This window comes from Mandrillus leucophaeus, unplaced genomic scaffold (genome assembly GCF_000951045.1).
Source record: "Mandrillus leucophaeus isolate KB7577 unplaced genomic scaffold, Mleu.le_1.0 Scaffold415, whole genome shotgun sequence".
Taxonomy (NCBI): Eukaryota; Metazoa; Chordata; class Mammalia; order Primates; family Cercopithecidae; genus Mandrillus; species Mandrillus leucophaeus.
The window spans coordinates 1240027-1256414 of NW_012104421.1; the positions used below are offsets into that span (position 1 = coordinate 1240027).

General features: G+C 40.3%; 1 protein-coding gene across 1 annotated transcript in view; it reads left to right on the forward strand.

Moving 5' to 3' along the window:
- The window catches only part of ADAMTSL1 (ADAMTS-like 1), a 433939-nt gene that overhangs the window by 231611 nt on the left and 185940 nt on the right, over positions 1-16388 (forward strand). The window contains exon 14 of the mRNA XM_011992650.1: positions 13539-13840. Coding sequence (XP_011848040.1) covers positions 13539-13840 — 302 coding nt within the window. The remainder of the gene's footprint in view (positions 1-13538; positions 13841-16388) is intronic.

Below are 16388 nucleotides of genomic sequence, written 5' to 3' on the forward strand. Positions count from 1 at the left end.
TTCTTAGAGTCTTTTGGCTGTTGCCTCTTTATCTAGCTTGGTTTCAGTCTTTGGCCCTAAGAATAAGCACAGTACCAAGTCAATCATAACATTAACTCTTATCCTTCTGTTTATCAATCCATTTATTTCTTTGAAAAATTATTTATTGAGCTCCTATTATGTGAAGTTCTACCTTCATAGAGATTTGGTCAAGTGAGGGGGACAATTATTACATAAAGATTTGCATTGTGATTATCAAAGACTGGTAGCTGTTCTAAGAAAATGGAAAGATGCTCAAAGAGGTTAATAGGGGACCTATTAGACCTGAGGGTCAGTGCATTAGTCTGTTCTCACATTGCTATAAAGAACTATCTGAGACTTGCCAATTTATAAGTAAAAGACGTTTCATTGACTCACAGTTCCACAGGCTGTGCAGGAAGCATAGCTAGGGAGGTCTCAGGAAACTTATAATCATGGCAGAAGGAGAAGGGGAAGCAGGCACATCTTACATGGCTGGACAAGGAGGAAGAGGGCAAAGGAGGAAGTGCTACACAATTTTAAACAACCAGATCTCATGAGAACTCACTCACCATCATGAGAACAGCAAGGGGGAAATCTCTCCCCATGATGCAATCACCTCCCCTAGGCCCCTCCTCCAACACTGGGGATTATAATTTCACAGGAGATTTGGGCAAGGACACAAATCTAAACTATATTACCCTGCCCCGGCCCCTCCCAAATCTCATGCCCTTCTCATATTGCAAAATACAACCATCCCTTCTCAACAGTCTCCCAATTCTTAACTCACTTCAGCATTAACTCAAAAGTTCATAGTCCAAAGACTCATCTGAGACAAGGCAAGTCCCTTCTTCCTACGAGCCTGTAAAATAAAAAACAAGTTAGTTACTTCCAAGATACAATGGAGGTACAGGCATTGGGTAAATATACCCATTCCAAAAGGGAGAAATTAGCCAAAACAAAGGGGCTACAGACCCCATGCAAGTCAGAAACCTAGCAGGGCAGTCATTAAATCTTAAAGCTCCAAAATGATCTCCTTTGGCTCCATGTCTCACATCCAGGCCACACTGATGCAGGGGGTGGGCTCCAAAGGCCTTGGGCATCTCCACCCCTGTGAAGTTGAGTGCCTGCAGCTTTTCTAGGTTCATGGTGCAAGCTGTCAGTGGATCTACCATTCTGGGGTCTGGAGGATGATGGCCCTCTTCTCTCAGCTCCACTAGGCAGTGCCCAGTTGAGACTCTGTGTGGGGCCTCCAATCCCACATTTGCCCTGCATGCTGTTCTAGTAGAGGTTCTCCATGAGGTCTCTGTTCCTGCAACAGACTTCTGCCTTGACTCCCAAGCATTTCCATACATCCCTCTGAAATCTAGGCAGAGGCTTCCAAGCTTAAACTCCTGCCCTCTGTGTACCCACAGCCTTAACACTATGTGGAAGCCTCCAAGGCTCATGTCTTGCACCTTCTGGAGCAGATGCCTGAGACATATCTGGTGCTCTTTAAGCCATGGCTGAAGCTGGAGCAGCTGGGACACAGGGAGCAGTGTCCCAAGGTTGTGCAGGGCAGTGGAGCCCTGGGCCTGGCCCATAAAACCATTCTTCCCTCTTAGGCCTCCAGGCCTGTGATAGGAGGGACTGGCACAGCTCTGAAATGCCTTTGAGGCATTCTCCCCATTGTCTTGGTTATTAACATTTGGGAAGGGCTGCTGTGAAGGTCTCTGAAATGCCTTCAAGGCATTTTCCCCATTGTGTTGGCTATTAAGATTTGGCTCCTTTTTACTTATGCCAATTTCTGCAGCTGGCTTGAATTCCTCTCCAGAAAATGGGTTTTTCTTTTCTACCACATAGGCTGCAAATTTTCTAAACTTTTATGGTCTGCTTCCCTTTTAAATATAAGTTCCAGTTTCAGGTTATCTCTTTGCTCATGCATGTGATTATATGCTGTTAGAGGCATCCAGGTCACATCTGAAACACTTTGCTGCTTAGAAATTTCTTCCACCAGATACCCTAAATTATCACTATCAAGTTCAAGGTTCAAGGTTCCACAGTGCCTGAGGTGCCTGAGACCACCTCAGCCTGGACTTCATTGTCCATATCACTAGCATTTTGATCAAGTCTCTAGGAAATTCCAAAGTTTCCCTGATCTTCCTGCCTTCTCAGACTCTTCCAACCTCTGCCAGTTACCCAGTTCCAAAGTCATTTCCACATTTTCAGGTATCTTTATAGCAATGCCCCACTTCTTTATACCTACTTTCTGTATTAGTCCATTCTCACATTGCTATAAAGGACTACCAGTGACTGGGTAATATTTCTTTAAAAAGAGGTTTAATTGATTCACAGTCCCACAGGTAGTACAGGAAGCATAGCTGGGGAGGCCGCAGGAAATTTACAATCATGATGGAAAATGAAGGGGAAGCAGGCACATCTTACATGGCCAGAGAAGGAGGAAGAGGACAAAGGTAGAGGTGATACACACTTTTAAACAACCAGATCTCTTGAGAGCTCACTATCATGAGAACAGCAAGGGGAAAATCCACTCCCATGTTCCAGTCACTTCCCACCAGGTCCCTCCTCCTATACTGGGGATTACAATTTGACAGGAGATTTGGACAGGGACACAAATCCAAATCATATCAGCCAGCAAAGCCCTCTTTGAGAAGGGACATATATACTGAGACCTGAAAGATGAGTGGGAGTTATTCCAAGCAAAGAGAAGGGAGGAGGGTGATCCAGGGTACAACCCACACATGCCAAAATCTTGAGTCAGGAAAGCATTGACCACATTGAAGGAAGTAAAAGAAGATTAGTGTGGCTGAAGAGAGTAGTAGCTGGAGGAAAATCGTGGGAGATGAAGTTGGAAAATGGCATAAGATAACCTTGGGAGAGAGTTTGTCTTTTTTACCTGGGGGCAGTAGGAGACAATTGAAAGCTTTACATTTTAAGATTTCCCTAGCTACGTCATTAAGAATAGGTCAGTAAGGAGTAACAGAGGAAGAAAATAGACCAGTGGCTATTGTGGTAATCCAGCAGAAAGACAGTATTAGCTTTAGTGATCATGGTATGCATGGCAGCCCATGGCAGGACAGTGAGGTGATGAAGAGCACCAACTGTGGAGCCAGCCTGCCAGGGTTCAAGTCCTGACAATACCATTTACTCAGCAGCGTGGCCTTAGAAATCATTGTGTTCCAATATTATCAACTAGAAATTGAGATGAAAGTAGTACTATTAAAATATAATTTTCGAAAGGGTACAATCATAAGTCTTATAAAAATATAAAATAATCACATGTCAAAAATGTTATTATTATTATTATTTTTTGAGATGGAGTCTCGCTTTGTTGCCAGGCCGGAGTGCAGTGGTATAATCTCAGCTCACTGCAACCTCCACCTCCTGGGTTCAAGTAATTCTCCTGCCTCAGCCTCCCAAGTGGCTGAGATTACAGGTGTGTACCACCACACCCAGCTAATTTTTTTTTTTTTTTTTTTTTTTTTTTTTTTTGTGGTAGAGATGGGGTTTCACCATGTTGGCCAGAATGGTCTTGATCTCTTGACCTTGTGATCTGCCCACTTTGGCCTCCCAAAGTGCTGGGATTACAGGTGTGAGCCTCTGTGCCCAGCTAAAAATTTTATTTAACTCACAAATTATTAAGGAAGCCAGTGTGATGTTAAAACTAGTTTAAATGAGAATTTGATTTAAAGTTTATATTTTCTACCAGACAAAACCACTTGCAATGCCATGACCAGAAAAATGCATATATTATTATGGACAAGAAACATCTGTATCATCACCAGCCCTCTACAGGGAAACTTCTATCTCTATGGAGTTGCAAAACAGACTAACTAGCCAAAGACCTTCAAAGGCTCATAATTCCATAGAACAAGACCACCCCTGGAAATTTGCTAGAAAATGCCAGCATGTCATTGAAAAGACAACCAGTAATCTCTTTTGCCTATTTGAAAATGTTTCCAACAGTACCCATTTCCCAACAGTGTCATAATGAGTTGTATATGTAAAATGCATAAAGCATGTAAGTGTAATGTTAGCTTAATATTGCTATATTAAGGTGGTGGTAATGGAAATGGAGAAAAGTAAATGAGTTTGTATATATTTTCAAGGGAGAATTTATAGAATTTAGCAATCAGTTGGAAGTGAGATGTGAAAGAAATTGAGGGGTCAAGAATAACTCCTGATTTTTTACTTGAGCAATTGGGTAGCCAGTAAAATCCTTTGCCGTGCTGGAGAAGATTGGAAGAGGATTGGGTTACTGAAGGGGGAAATCAGGAGTTCCATTTTGGACATTGTAAGTCGGAGATTGGAGCTGCCTTTGAAACTTAAAAGCAAAAATGTCAAGAAGGAAAAAATGGCAATGTGCAATAGTTAAGAGCACAAAACCTTACTAGTTGTGTAACTGATGCTTCAGTTTCCTCATCTATTAAATGAGAATAATAATAGTTTTATCTCATAATGTTCTTGTTCAGATTTAACAACTTTTGTTTATAAAGCACTTAGAATAGTGCCTGTCACATAAGAAACATTAAATAAGTTTTTGATAAATACATTAATTAAATTAATGTTTACTTTTTTCAAAGAAGAAAGTTCTAGAATAGAGATTAAATACTTAGAAGCTTCACGTACACTGATGGTATTTGAAACTAGGAATCATTGATGAACACATTGGAAGACAGCACAAAGCCAAGTCCTGAGGCTCTGCAATATTTTAATTTTTTTTTCTTTTTCCTTTTTTTTTTTTTTTTTTAGACAGAGTCTTGCTTTGTCTCCTAGGCTGGAGTGCAGTGGCGTGATCCTGGCTCACTGCAACCTCCGCCTCCTGGGTTCCAGTGATTCTCCTGCCTCAGGGGCTTGCAGATGCACACCACCATGCCTTTCTAATTTTTTGTATTTTTAGTAGAGATGGGGTTTCACCATGTTGGCCAGGCTGGTCTTGAACTCCCGACCTCAAGTGATCCACCTGCCTCGGCCTCCCAAAGTGCTGGAATTACAAACATAAGCCACCATGCCTGGCCTGTGCCACTGCACTCAGCCAATATTTTGAATTTGGGAATAAAAGGACCTAGAAAAGGAGACTGAGGGAAGTAACCAGAGAAGAAAACCAAGAGAGTTTGGTGTCATGTAATTCAAGAGGAGACAGTATTTCAAGAAGTGCTTGAAAGCAATGGTCAATTATGTTTAATGCCATTGGAAATGAGACAAAATGAGGATTAGATTTGTTAAGAATAGCAGACAGTATGAGGCCTGCGTTCTTAGAACTTGATACCTGTCTTCCTCCTGGCCTTTTTCTTACTGTTAAAGAAAAGCAACCTCCTGATGGTCAGCAGGACCCTCCTTTAATAAGACTCCTTATAAGGTCTGATCTAGAACCATATCCGAGAAAAGAGAAGGCAGAACTTCAAGATGACTCCAACAAAGTGCTCAAACATACAAGATCTCAGGCTTTGAAAGAGCCAGTAGTCTCTGGATGAATTGGAACTTTCAGAAAACTCATCCCCTGCAACATTTTCCTTTAGTATAAAGTCTCTTTGAAAGGAAAATGTGCTCTTTAACGCAGTCAGCACTTTTTTTTTTTAACACAACTTCCAGCACTGAGCATTTTCTGCAAGAAAGACATTCAGGCATTCTTGCAGAGAGGCCAGCCGCCTCTCAACCCAAAACAGCACCATTATCATGAGAAAAAGTCTTTTTGTTACTTGAAAAATGCCTCTAAATATAGCTTTTCCATGTGTTTTGCTGGGTTTTTTCCTTTTTAAATTTATTTTTATTTTTTATTTATTTATTTATTTTTTTTTTTTGAGAGCAAGACTGGGTCTTTCTTCATAGCCCAGGCTAGAGTGCCGTGGCACAATCAGAGCTCACTGTAACCTTGAACTCCTGGGTTCAAGAGATCCTCCCCCTTAGCCTTCCCAGTCGGTGGGACTACAGGTGTGTGCTACCACACTCAACTAACTTATTATTATTATTATTGGTAGATAGGAGGTCTTGCTGTATTGCCCAGGCTGGACTCAAACTCTTGGCCTCAGGTGATCCTCCTGCCTTGGCCTCTGAAAGTGCTGGGATTACAAGTGTGAGCCACAGTGCCTGGCCACTTTAGTATGTTTTTTAAATTAAGTTCTTCCCTCAAATTATTACTGGTTAGCAACATTAGACAGGGACAGTCACTCAATTCTTTTCTTTTCAAGTAGTTGTATTGGTGGCTGCTTCAAAATTATTTGTTTTATTTTAATTTTCAGGATCATTCTGTTTTTGATTATTCTACTGGGGCACCTTACAGTGCTGAAAATGCCTCATAGCCTAGGCATGACACTTGAGGATTTGAGAAATCTATGAAAAGAAGTGGTGCTGTCAGATGTTGTGAGGAGTGATGTCCTAGAACCTTTGAAAAATTTTGCTTGGAGACCTCAATATGAGTTGCATAACTAGCATGAATTATTTGCAGTTCCAGAGAGTTGTAAACAACAGCAGTTGAGAAATATTTTCATAATTCCACATTCAGATCAAATATCCTTGAGTAAAGATCTTTCCTAATAAGTAGATTCTCATTTATGTGGATTGATTTAGGCATGGTTCTAAGTAAATGTGTGGGATATTTGGATAAGTATTTTCTCAAAACTTTAATGCTCCAGCTATATTTTAAGATTGCCTTAATATTATATAATATTATAGATTTTACAAGTAATTTTAAAATTACTAAAGTGATTCAATTGAAGAGTTTGCCTTCCATTATAGTATTCCAAATGGTGTTTGTTTACTTATCTTAGAGGGTTTATTTAAATCTTTCTTTTTGACATCATTGAGAGGCATTAAAGAACTAAAGAGTTTTTACACGAGATCAGAAGATCTCGTGTAAAAATGGGAAGTAGAGGCCAGGCACAGTGGCTCACGCCTGTAATCCCAGCACTTTGGGAGGCCAAGGCAGGCAGATCATGAGGTCAGGAGATGGAGACCATCCTGGCTAACACGATGAAACCCCGTCTCTACTAAAAATACAAAAAAATTAGCCGGTCATGGTGATGGGCGCCTGTCGTCCTAGCTACTCGGGAGGCTGAGGCGGGAGAATGGCGTGAACCCGGGAGGCGGAGCTTGCAGTGAACTGAGATCAGGCCACTGCACTCCAGCCTGGGAGACAGAGCGAGACTCCGTCTCAAAAAAAAAAAGGAAGTAGATAAGAGTAGAAATACAAAGAAGGTGTTTCCTTTTCTCTCTTTCAAGCTTCTTTCTCATCCAGTAGCAATTTTTTTCCCTATTTATCCAAAAGCCTCTTCAGATGCCAAAATGTGAAGCTTAGGTTTAGTTAACTGCACTTTATCCTAAGGCTTTTACTCCATTAATGTCTCAAGGATTGCCCAGAATCAGGAGAAGGATCAACTTTTCAAAGTTTAAAAAATACATGTAAGAATGAAGATTGGGTTAAAAATATGATGAGGCAATATGGAATTACATATTTTATCAATAAAGTACGTAAAATTTTTGGTCCTAAATAACATATTTATGGAAAAGACTTTTTGGTCAATTCAGAGTAGAATTATTTATGAAATATTTTCTTTTTCCAATACACTATTTCCAGATCCCTTTGTGGTCACTTGTTAATGGTAAGATTTTTAAAAGGGAGAATCCATGATTCTCGTGTAAATATGAAATGAACATCTGTCAAAGATTTTACCTACCTCATTAACCAGTGAGGGAACCAGTAAGATGTTACAGCCAATTCAAAGGAAATGTAAAAGAACCCTGTTTATTTAGGCAAATATGAATGCCCAAATGACTTTACAAATAGGTGCAAAATAGGTCTAGCTACAGGGCAACAATCAACTGCATTCCACCAGACGGAATCTGTATTTCTCTGGGCAAAATCATTTGCACTATCAATTTTCTGCCACTTACAGGGTGGTAAAATATAATTGCTCAAATCAATGAAAGGCTAAGACAACCTAGAAAGAATGCAGTTAACAGAGATATCCAGTAATCAGTAATCTTTGGGGTTCTTTTTTTTTTTGAGACAGAGTCTCACTCTGTCACGCATGCTGGAGTGCAGTGGCAAGATCTCAGCTCACTGCAACGTCCATCTCCAGGGTTCAAGCGATTCTTCTGCCTCAGCCTCATGAATAGCTGGGATCACAGGCTCATACCACCACACCCAGCCAATTTCTGTATTTTTAGTAGAGACAGGGTTTCTCCAGGTTGGTCTCGAATTCCTGACTTCAGGTGATCCTCCCACCTCAGCCTCCCAAAGTGCTGAGATTACAGGCATGAGCCACTGTGCCCAATTTTAAACTCTAATTTTTCTCACATATTATTCAGTTTATTCCCTTCTCTTTTTTCACCCTATTGTCGTGCCACCACTCACATACACAAAAATACACCAAATGAAACAAGTAAAGAGAAATCCACAACCCCTATTGGCTTATAGCTTGAAATGTAATTAGATTGAAAACCTGTACCTAAATTGAGTATTTTTAATGAGACTTCCTGCATGTTTCAATTTGCATGTTTTAATTAGGCCATGAAACTAGTGATGGCATCAAAATAAGACACTTATAAAGCTGTTTTTATTTTTAATCATCCCAATGATTTTTAAAACAAACATACATGAGAAAGGAAGAGAGAGGAAAGTAATAGGATAAAAGAAAAAGTTAATTTTCACATTGTATTAGTCCATTTTCACATTGTATTAGTCTATTTTCACATTGCTGAAAAGACATGTCTGAGACTGGGCAATTTACAAAAGAAAGAGGTTTAATTGGACTTATAGTTCCATATGGCTAGGGAGGCCTCACAATCATGGTGGAAGGCAAGTAGGAGCAAGTCACATCTTACATGGATGGTAGCAGGCAAAAAAGAGAGCTTGTGCAGAGAAACTCCCGCTTTTTAAACCAACAAATCTCGTGAGACCTGTTCACTATCACGAGAACAGCACAGGAAGGACCTGCCCCCATGATTCAGTCATCGTTCATCAGGTCCCTCCCACAACACATGGAAATTATGGGATCTCAAGATGAGATTTGGGTGGGGACACAGAACCAAACCATATCAAATATGTTAGTTGCAGACCATGTAGACATACACGTAGAGGTTAGTGCTAGCTAGTATCTGTGGTGACACGAGACTAATCAACGAAGAGTAAGTTGTTTTTGTTTAACAGTATATTAATAAAGTGATTATTTTTATTATTTCAGTGCATGCTTCTAACTCTATAATAGTCACTAATAAACTTTTAAACCACTTAGGGATTTTACAAGTGAATTTTATTGTCACTGTTTTCTATTTCATAAAAGAGACTGGTAATTACTCTAATTAAAGACTACATTTTTTGTTAATGAAAGGAACAATTAAGCTTGCAAATAGGCCAGCCAGAAGCATACATCATTCATTTGCCAAGTGTGGTTTGTTGTTGTTGTTGTTGTTGTTTTAATTTCCTGAAAGGAAAGACTAAATACAGAATTCATGTCAGTTACTTCTGAAGTTTTCACCCATCTTCTAAAGAAGTCATTTGTCAAACCGTTCTTCATTCATCCAACGGTAGTGGTGCTAACAAAAAGAATTTTTTTTTTTTTTTTTTTTTGAGTCAATCTCACTCTGTCACCCATGCTGGAGTGTGGTGGCGCGATCTTGGCTCACTGCAACCTCTGCCTCCCGGGCCCAAGCAATTCTCCTGCCTCAGCCTTCCTAGTAGCTGGGATTACAGGCGCCTGCCACCATGCCCGGCTAATTTTTGTGTTTTTGTAGAGACAGGGTTTCACCATGTTGGCCAGGCTGGTCTCGAACTCCTGACCTCAGGTGATCTACCTGCCTCGGCCTCCCAAAGTGCTGGAATTAAGGCGTGAGTGCCCGGCCGACAAAAAGAATTTTTAAACTTCCCAAATTTTAACCTTTTTGTTGTCCATTTTTACATGAAAGTGATTAACATAGTGATTTAAAAACAAAAATTTTCCCTCTATTTTAAAGGTCCCTCTTTAAAGCTTCTAGCTCAGCAAGTGCTGTTCAAGATGAGACTTCTAAACATTAGAATTAAACCTCCTAACTCACTTGCCTGCCCTCTCACTGACCTCGCTTCCTCCCACTTGTGGCCAGAAAACTCAAGATAGTAAATACAGAGTTGGGAGATCTAGGGACTTGGGGAAAAGCCTCCTATGAAAAACAGTTATTATTCATTTGGCCATTTGCACTATCAGATATTTTTCTTTTGAAACATAATCTCCTGCCTTCAGTAAGAGAGATTGTATTATATCATACACTGTATGCACTAGAGAAATTAAGATGACTGCCAAAGGACAGCACCACTTAAAAACCAAATTGTTTTTAATTGGTGTGAACTCGATGAAGACCTAAGGATAGTGGATTGGGAGATAAGCCAGTGAGGCTGTTTTACATTTGATAAAACTCTCATTTGGGAGACATAAAACAGACATTTATTGTTTTTGCTATTAACCCTAAATGTCTAGATAGTAAAAAATTACACACATGTGCATGCGCACATATATATGTATATATGTGTGTGTATATGTGTGTGTGTGTATATATATGTTTTAATTGAAGCATGATGCCTTAAAATAAGTTTCAACCATTGCAACAAGTTCATGGGGCTTCAGTAGAATGGCCTTTCTGTTTTATGTGCTTTTGGTGTATCTTCTTGGTTCTGGAATGACATCAAATGCGAAGTCATTCATATTCTAGACAAGCAGAGCTAAGGGTCTAGTTTGTGCATCATTTATATTCTAGATCTTATCTGGGGTTCACTTAGAAAACACCAATCAAGTTGGCTACTTATCATATTCCATAAGCTTATATATGTGAAAAGAGATGGAAACTAAGACCTAAAATAAGTTTGAGGATTATCTGTGGATCTCAGTGTGTTTGTATCTCTACCAAATGTTTTTTCCTATAGCAGGGGTTGGAAAGCTACAGTCCACAGGCCAAATCAAGACCCCTCCATCACCTCCTTTTTAAAACTAAAGTTTTATTGGTACACAGCCACACTAATTTGTTTACATATTTCATTCCACAATGGCAGAGTTGAGTAGTTGCAACAAAGTTCACAGTGTGCAAAATCTAAAATATTTTCAATCTGGCCCTTTATAGAAAAAGCTTGCCAGCCCTTGCCTTGTTATAATGGTTCCTAAAGAGGGCTCTTTATAAGCAACAGAACCGTAATTCTTATTGCATAGAAAAAGCTGGTATGGTGCAGTTCTTCTTGAGATCTTGCCATCTTTCTGATTCGAAAACAAAATTTGGTACCACACTATTAAAGAAGTGTTATTCATCACACCATTGTCAAAGTTGGCAGGCTAATCATTTGCTTTCATGTCTTTCTTACACACAAAATAGTTTAGCATTCATTTTCCTTTGTGTCTGCACCTGTGTGGCAAAATTCGGTGCTTGTGTATCTGTTATGATTCTTGTCACAGGAGCCAGGCAGGTGGATGTGGATGTGTAATAAAAGGGTTAAAATGATTTTTGCTGGCAGCTTTTGGTTTTATGTTCCTAAAAAGCTCCTGCCGGGGGCATTATTTAAAGCAAGAAGACTTTTTAATATTTTAGGATACCATTTTTTTCCAAGTTCTCTAGGTGCAAAAGGTAGAACAAAGAAGTCAAAAAGGTGAGAGGGAGGTGAAATTGTGATGAGATTTTCTTGGGATAATTCTAGGTGGCCATTCTACCCTCATTCACCTTCCTGACAAGGCTATATGGGGACCTTTGTTCTCTCCTCGTGGATGACTCTTCAAAGGTAGCTGGGGTCGGGCCTTTCTCAAAGGGTCTCTTGCCATGCCTCAGAGCACTGAGTGCTGTTTTGGGGGAAGTCTTATCTTCTGAGCAGACCACCCCTGTTCCACATGAAGCCCAGGCTCAGGTCCAGGCCACATGTTTGTTGTGTTCCTTCCAGTTTGAAAACTTGGATCGGTTTGCTGTTAGAATTTCAATTTCCCTGAACCAGATAGGAGCCATTTGCACTTGCTAGCATCTAATGCTGTAACCTTCTTATCAGATCTTTCATTGTCTGCCAAAGTCAAGGTTAAGGAGCCAGGTCTGCATGCCTCCTCAGCATGACTCCCTGTGAGAAAGCAATAGGATCATGGAAAAAATGAAAAATAAAAAATTATCCCAAAGTTTTTGTCGGAATTATACTAACTTTTTGAAACTGTTAGTGGTTCCTTCTAGGCTTTTTTTTTCTAGGTCCCTCTCAAGGTCATTATAGTTATGGTCATGGTTGATTAATGAAGGTGGGAGGACATTTTTGGAGATTTGGGTATTTTTCTACGTTCTAGGGAAAAACTCAGAAGTTCTTACTAATGTGGCTTGTTTTAGGGGACTGGGTGTGAGGATGTTGAGCACACTTGTCTGAATGTGAAACCTCTCATTTACAGTGGTATGCCTGTGGATTTACATTTGTAGCACAGCTTTTCTCTATGATATAAAAAGAATTGGAGCTCAGGCTAATTCAAAGAATGTGTAAGGAACAAGACTTCGCACCATTCTTGGAAACTTACACACAAAAATACCTTCTTATACATATAAGTAAATCTCGGGAAGCATATTGAACAAAGAAAGTTACAGAATATGAGACCCAGACTATTTAAAAAAAAAAAAAAAAAAAAAAAACTTCCTTAAATATCTCCAAGGGCTTATTTCGTTATCAGTGTCAGTCTGCTATAAGAATAGCCAGCCACTTGCAAGAGGCACAAGTGCTGGTGTCACAGGGCAAACCCCAAAACTGAGGTCCAGCCTTGGTGGGACCTCATGGGTTCTTGGCTTCATGCAGGAAGGAATTCAAGAGCTAGCTGACAGAGCAAAGTGAAAGCAAATTTATGAAAGTAAAGGAATAAAAGGGTGGCTACTCCATAGGCAGGGCAGCCCTGGGGGCTGCTGATTGGCTATTTTTATGGTTATTTCTTGATCATATGCTAAACTAGGGGTAGATTATTCATGAGTTTTCCAGGAGAGGAATGGAGAATTCCTGGAATTGAGGATCCTCCCCTTTTCAGATCATATAGGGTAACTTCCAGACATTGCTATGGCATTTGTAAACTGCCGTGGCACTGGTGGGAGTGTCTTTTTAGTATGCTAACCTATTATAATTAGTGTATTAATGAGCAGTGAGGACAACCAGAGGTTGCTTTCGTTGCCATCTTGGTTTGACAGGATCTGGCCGTCTTCTTTCCAGCATCCTATTTTATTAGTGGGGTCTTGTAAAACAAATTCCTATCTCACTGGAATTTAGAGCGAGGAGAAGAAACCACCAATTCCCTGCTTGGAAGAGCTTCCACTGTGGGTGCAAAGCAGGGAGCAAGCAGGTGGTCTCTGGAATGTCTTGCAGCTGGGAGTTCATGTGACCTTCATGAAGCAAGCAACCCAGAAACAGTGGCAAAATCGCTTATGAACTAAACTGAAGCACCATCACTGGACAGGGTGGAGGAGCCCTGAGCACCCCTGGGACAGTTCTGGGCAGTGGAGGCAGGTGGGATGCAGCCCCTCACAACCCCCATGGCCTCCTGCCTGGGGCTTCTCATCCTGTCCTCTTGTTTGCTTGCTGACTGCAGGTTCATCCCAGAGGCCTGGTCGGCCTGCACAGTCACCTGTGGTGTGGGGACCCAGGTGCGAATAGTCAGGTGCCAGGTGCTCCTGTCTTTCTCTCAGTCCGTGGCTGACCTGCCTGTTGATGAGTGTGAAGGGCCGAAGCCAGCATCCCAGCGTGCCTGTTATGCAGGCCCATGCAGTGGGGAAATTCCTGAGTTCAACCCAGACGAGACAGATGGGCTCTTCGGTGGCCTGCAGGATTTCGACGAGCTGTATGACTGGGAGTACGAGGGGTTCACCAAGTGCTCCGAGTCCTGTGGAGGAGGTAAGAAAGGGGACTCTGGCTCAGATCCCCGCCAACTTCTTGCTCTTTTTCTCTCTCTTCTCTTCCTGCGTGCAGCTGGGTCATGGGACTGCCTCAAATCCAAGAATGATAAGTAGGACGAGGAGGGGAGGCAGCCATTCTAAATGTAAAGCACACTCAATGAAACACAGATGTATTTCTTTCTTGGCTCCAGTGGCTCTCAGACTGTCAGCTGTGAGTGGCCAGTACAACAAATGCTTTGGCTTTCAGTTGTCATTCTGATGTCTTGCAACATATCATCGTGTATCTAGCTGAGAAACACAGTTGACACTGACCTGGCAGTGCTCTCAACATTGTTTTATTGATCTCTGCCCTTGCCTCAGTGCATGCCATGTGAACCAAGACCCAAGAACTAGTCGGAGTCCCTCCGATGTACTCAGCTGATTTCCCAAAATAATAATCTGTTTACAGCTCGAGGAAGGGTGTCTAAAAGGTAACTGATACGGTGGTTACCTGGAGCTGGAAAGGAGTTTAAAGATCAAAGTCTGACCCCATCCCCATCTTACAGATGAGAAAACTAAGAGTCAGAGGAACAAAGTGATTTGTTCAAGATCATACAGCTGGTGAGCAACAGAGCTGGGAGTAGGACAAAGTGTTCCTTTCTCTGTCTAGTGTCTTTCCATCATACCATACTTCTTTAAGCACCTAGAGAATTCTTGAAGCTTTCTCATTATGAGTGTTAGTTAACTCATGTTAAATGTTTCCACACATATCCACCTGGTCCTCCTTGGTGTATTCAATGGTGATAGAACAGTAGATTCAGTGACTCTTTCAGATGTTATGAACAGGATTGTAGTGGCAGAGGAAGGCATTGAAATCAACAATTGATTCTTCAAGATCACGATATTTCTTCCCACTCTAAAAATACGGTAGATTAATATTGACACCATCTCCTATGTCTAATCCCAAGAGAGATTTTAATAGATGAGGAAGTGCCAGATCTTTCCCTGGCTATTAGTAACCCCTTTGGGCATGCTGGGATTCTGTTTTCTCAGCAAAGATTCTTAATAGTCGGTGGAAAAAAGTACTAAAATTATTTCCCAAAACTGTTTTCTAAACCATGACATTTTGGAAACTTTGAAAATGCGTCTTTTGTCGTGATTGAGAACGTAAGAATAAATGTGCCACACTGTTCACATGTAGTTGAAAAGGAATGAATAGTGGAACAAGTACTAGCAAAGAATCAATTTTCTCCAGCAGGTCTTTTGTAAGCGTTTAATAGTCCTGACCTTGAGGTTCTTGTTTGTTTCCACGTCTTCCAGTTTCAAACCCTGGAATTCTGAAGTGTTTTAATGGAGAGCCCTGGTATGTTAAAACCTAAATTCTTATGTTAAAACAAATGATTCTGGAAGACAGTTTCCTGGAACTCAGTGAATGTAACTGTGTTCATTTGGGACTCTTCACTCACTTTGAGGACATCTTTTCTTTCATGCTTAATGAGAGAGAAGTGTTAAATAAGCTTTGGTGATCTCTGGAGCCTGGGCAGGAGCTGAGAGATCAGGTAGAAAGGCTGTTAGCCAGTGGCTACAGTTGCTTCTTTCCAACATAACAGATGACTCAGAATTCAGATGGTTGTGCTTTCATCCCCAATTTCCATGATCACCTGAATTGAATGATCATTATTTCTAGTCTAAAACAAATGTGCTTTAAAACATTATTTATGATCTCTCAGTTATGGTTCTCAGTTACAAGTCAAGCCTGGAACTTTATGAACAGATGGAAAAAATAGATGCAGTAATGGAATATATAAATAACCAGATACCTTTTTCTTTAAGAGTCTAACCATTCTGCTGACCAACCAAGGGTATAAAATTCGAAGTGTCGAGTGTATGTGGAATGTATTTAATTTAAAATGTTTTCAGAAGATATTGATTTAGAAATAAGACTTGGATGTTTGAGATACAATTGATCTCTACCTATAGAAACGAAGTGTTTTTATATAACATAAATTGTACATCCTTTATATCCAAGGCGCAGGGTAAGTTACTGAAATTTCTTGGGTCTTTAAATGTCAACAACTGAACACACTTACCTTCAGTTATGTCACTGTGCCAAGGTAATATATTTATGCCTAAAATGTGAGAGTTGAAAATTCCAAAGTGATGAAAATATGCTTGGGTTATATGGTCCATATGATGCCCATATGCACTAAAAAATTATTTTGGTATATAGGACATGTATATTTTTCAAGTCTTTGTTTGGCAGTAAGATTTTACTGTGTTGTCAACTTTGATGTTTCACCAAGATGTAACCCACAAGGTAATATATATTTTTAATTATTTCTGCTGAAGCCAACAAAAAATGTACAGGATTAATAAATAGATTTTAAATCAATTTTGGGTTGTAGGGCCGGTCAGGCTAATTTTATTGTTTTTGTAATCTCGAGAGATGAAATTGGATAGACATAAAAGTAACCTTTCACCTAACAGAGGTAGCAACCAGAAGGAACTAGTTAGTAATTTAGTCTGTAGTTGGTGGCTGCGTTTCCCTGAGCTGTCATCAAATATCA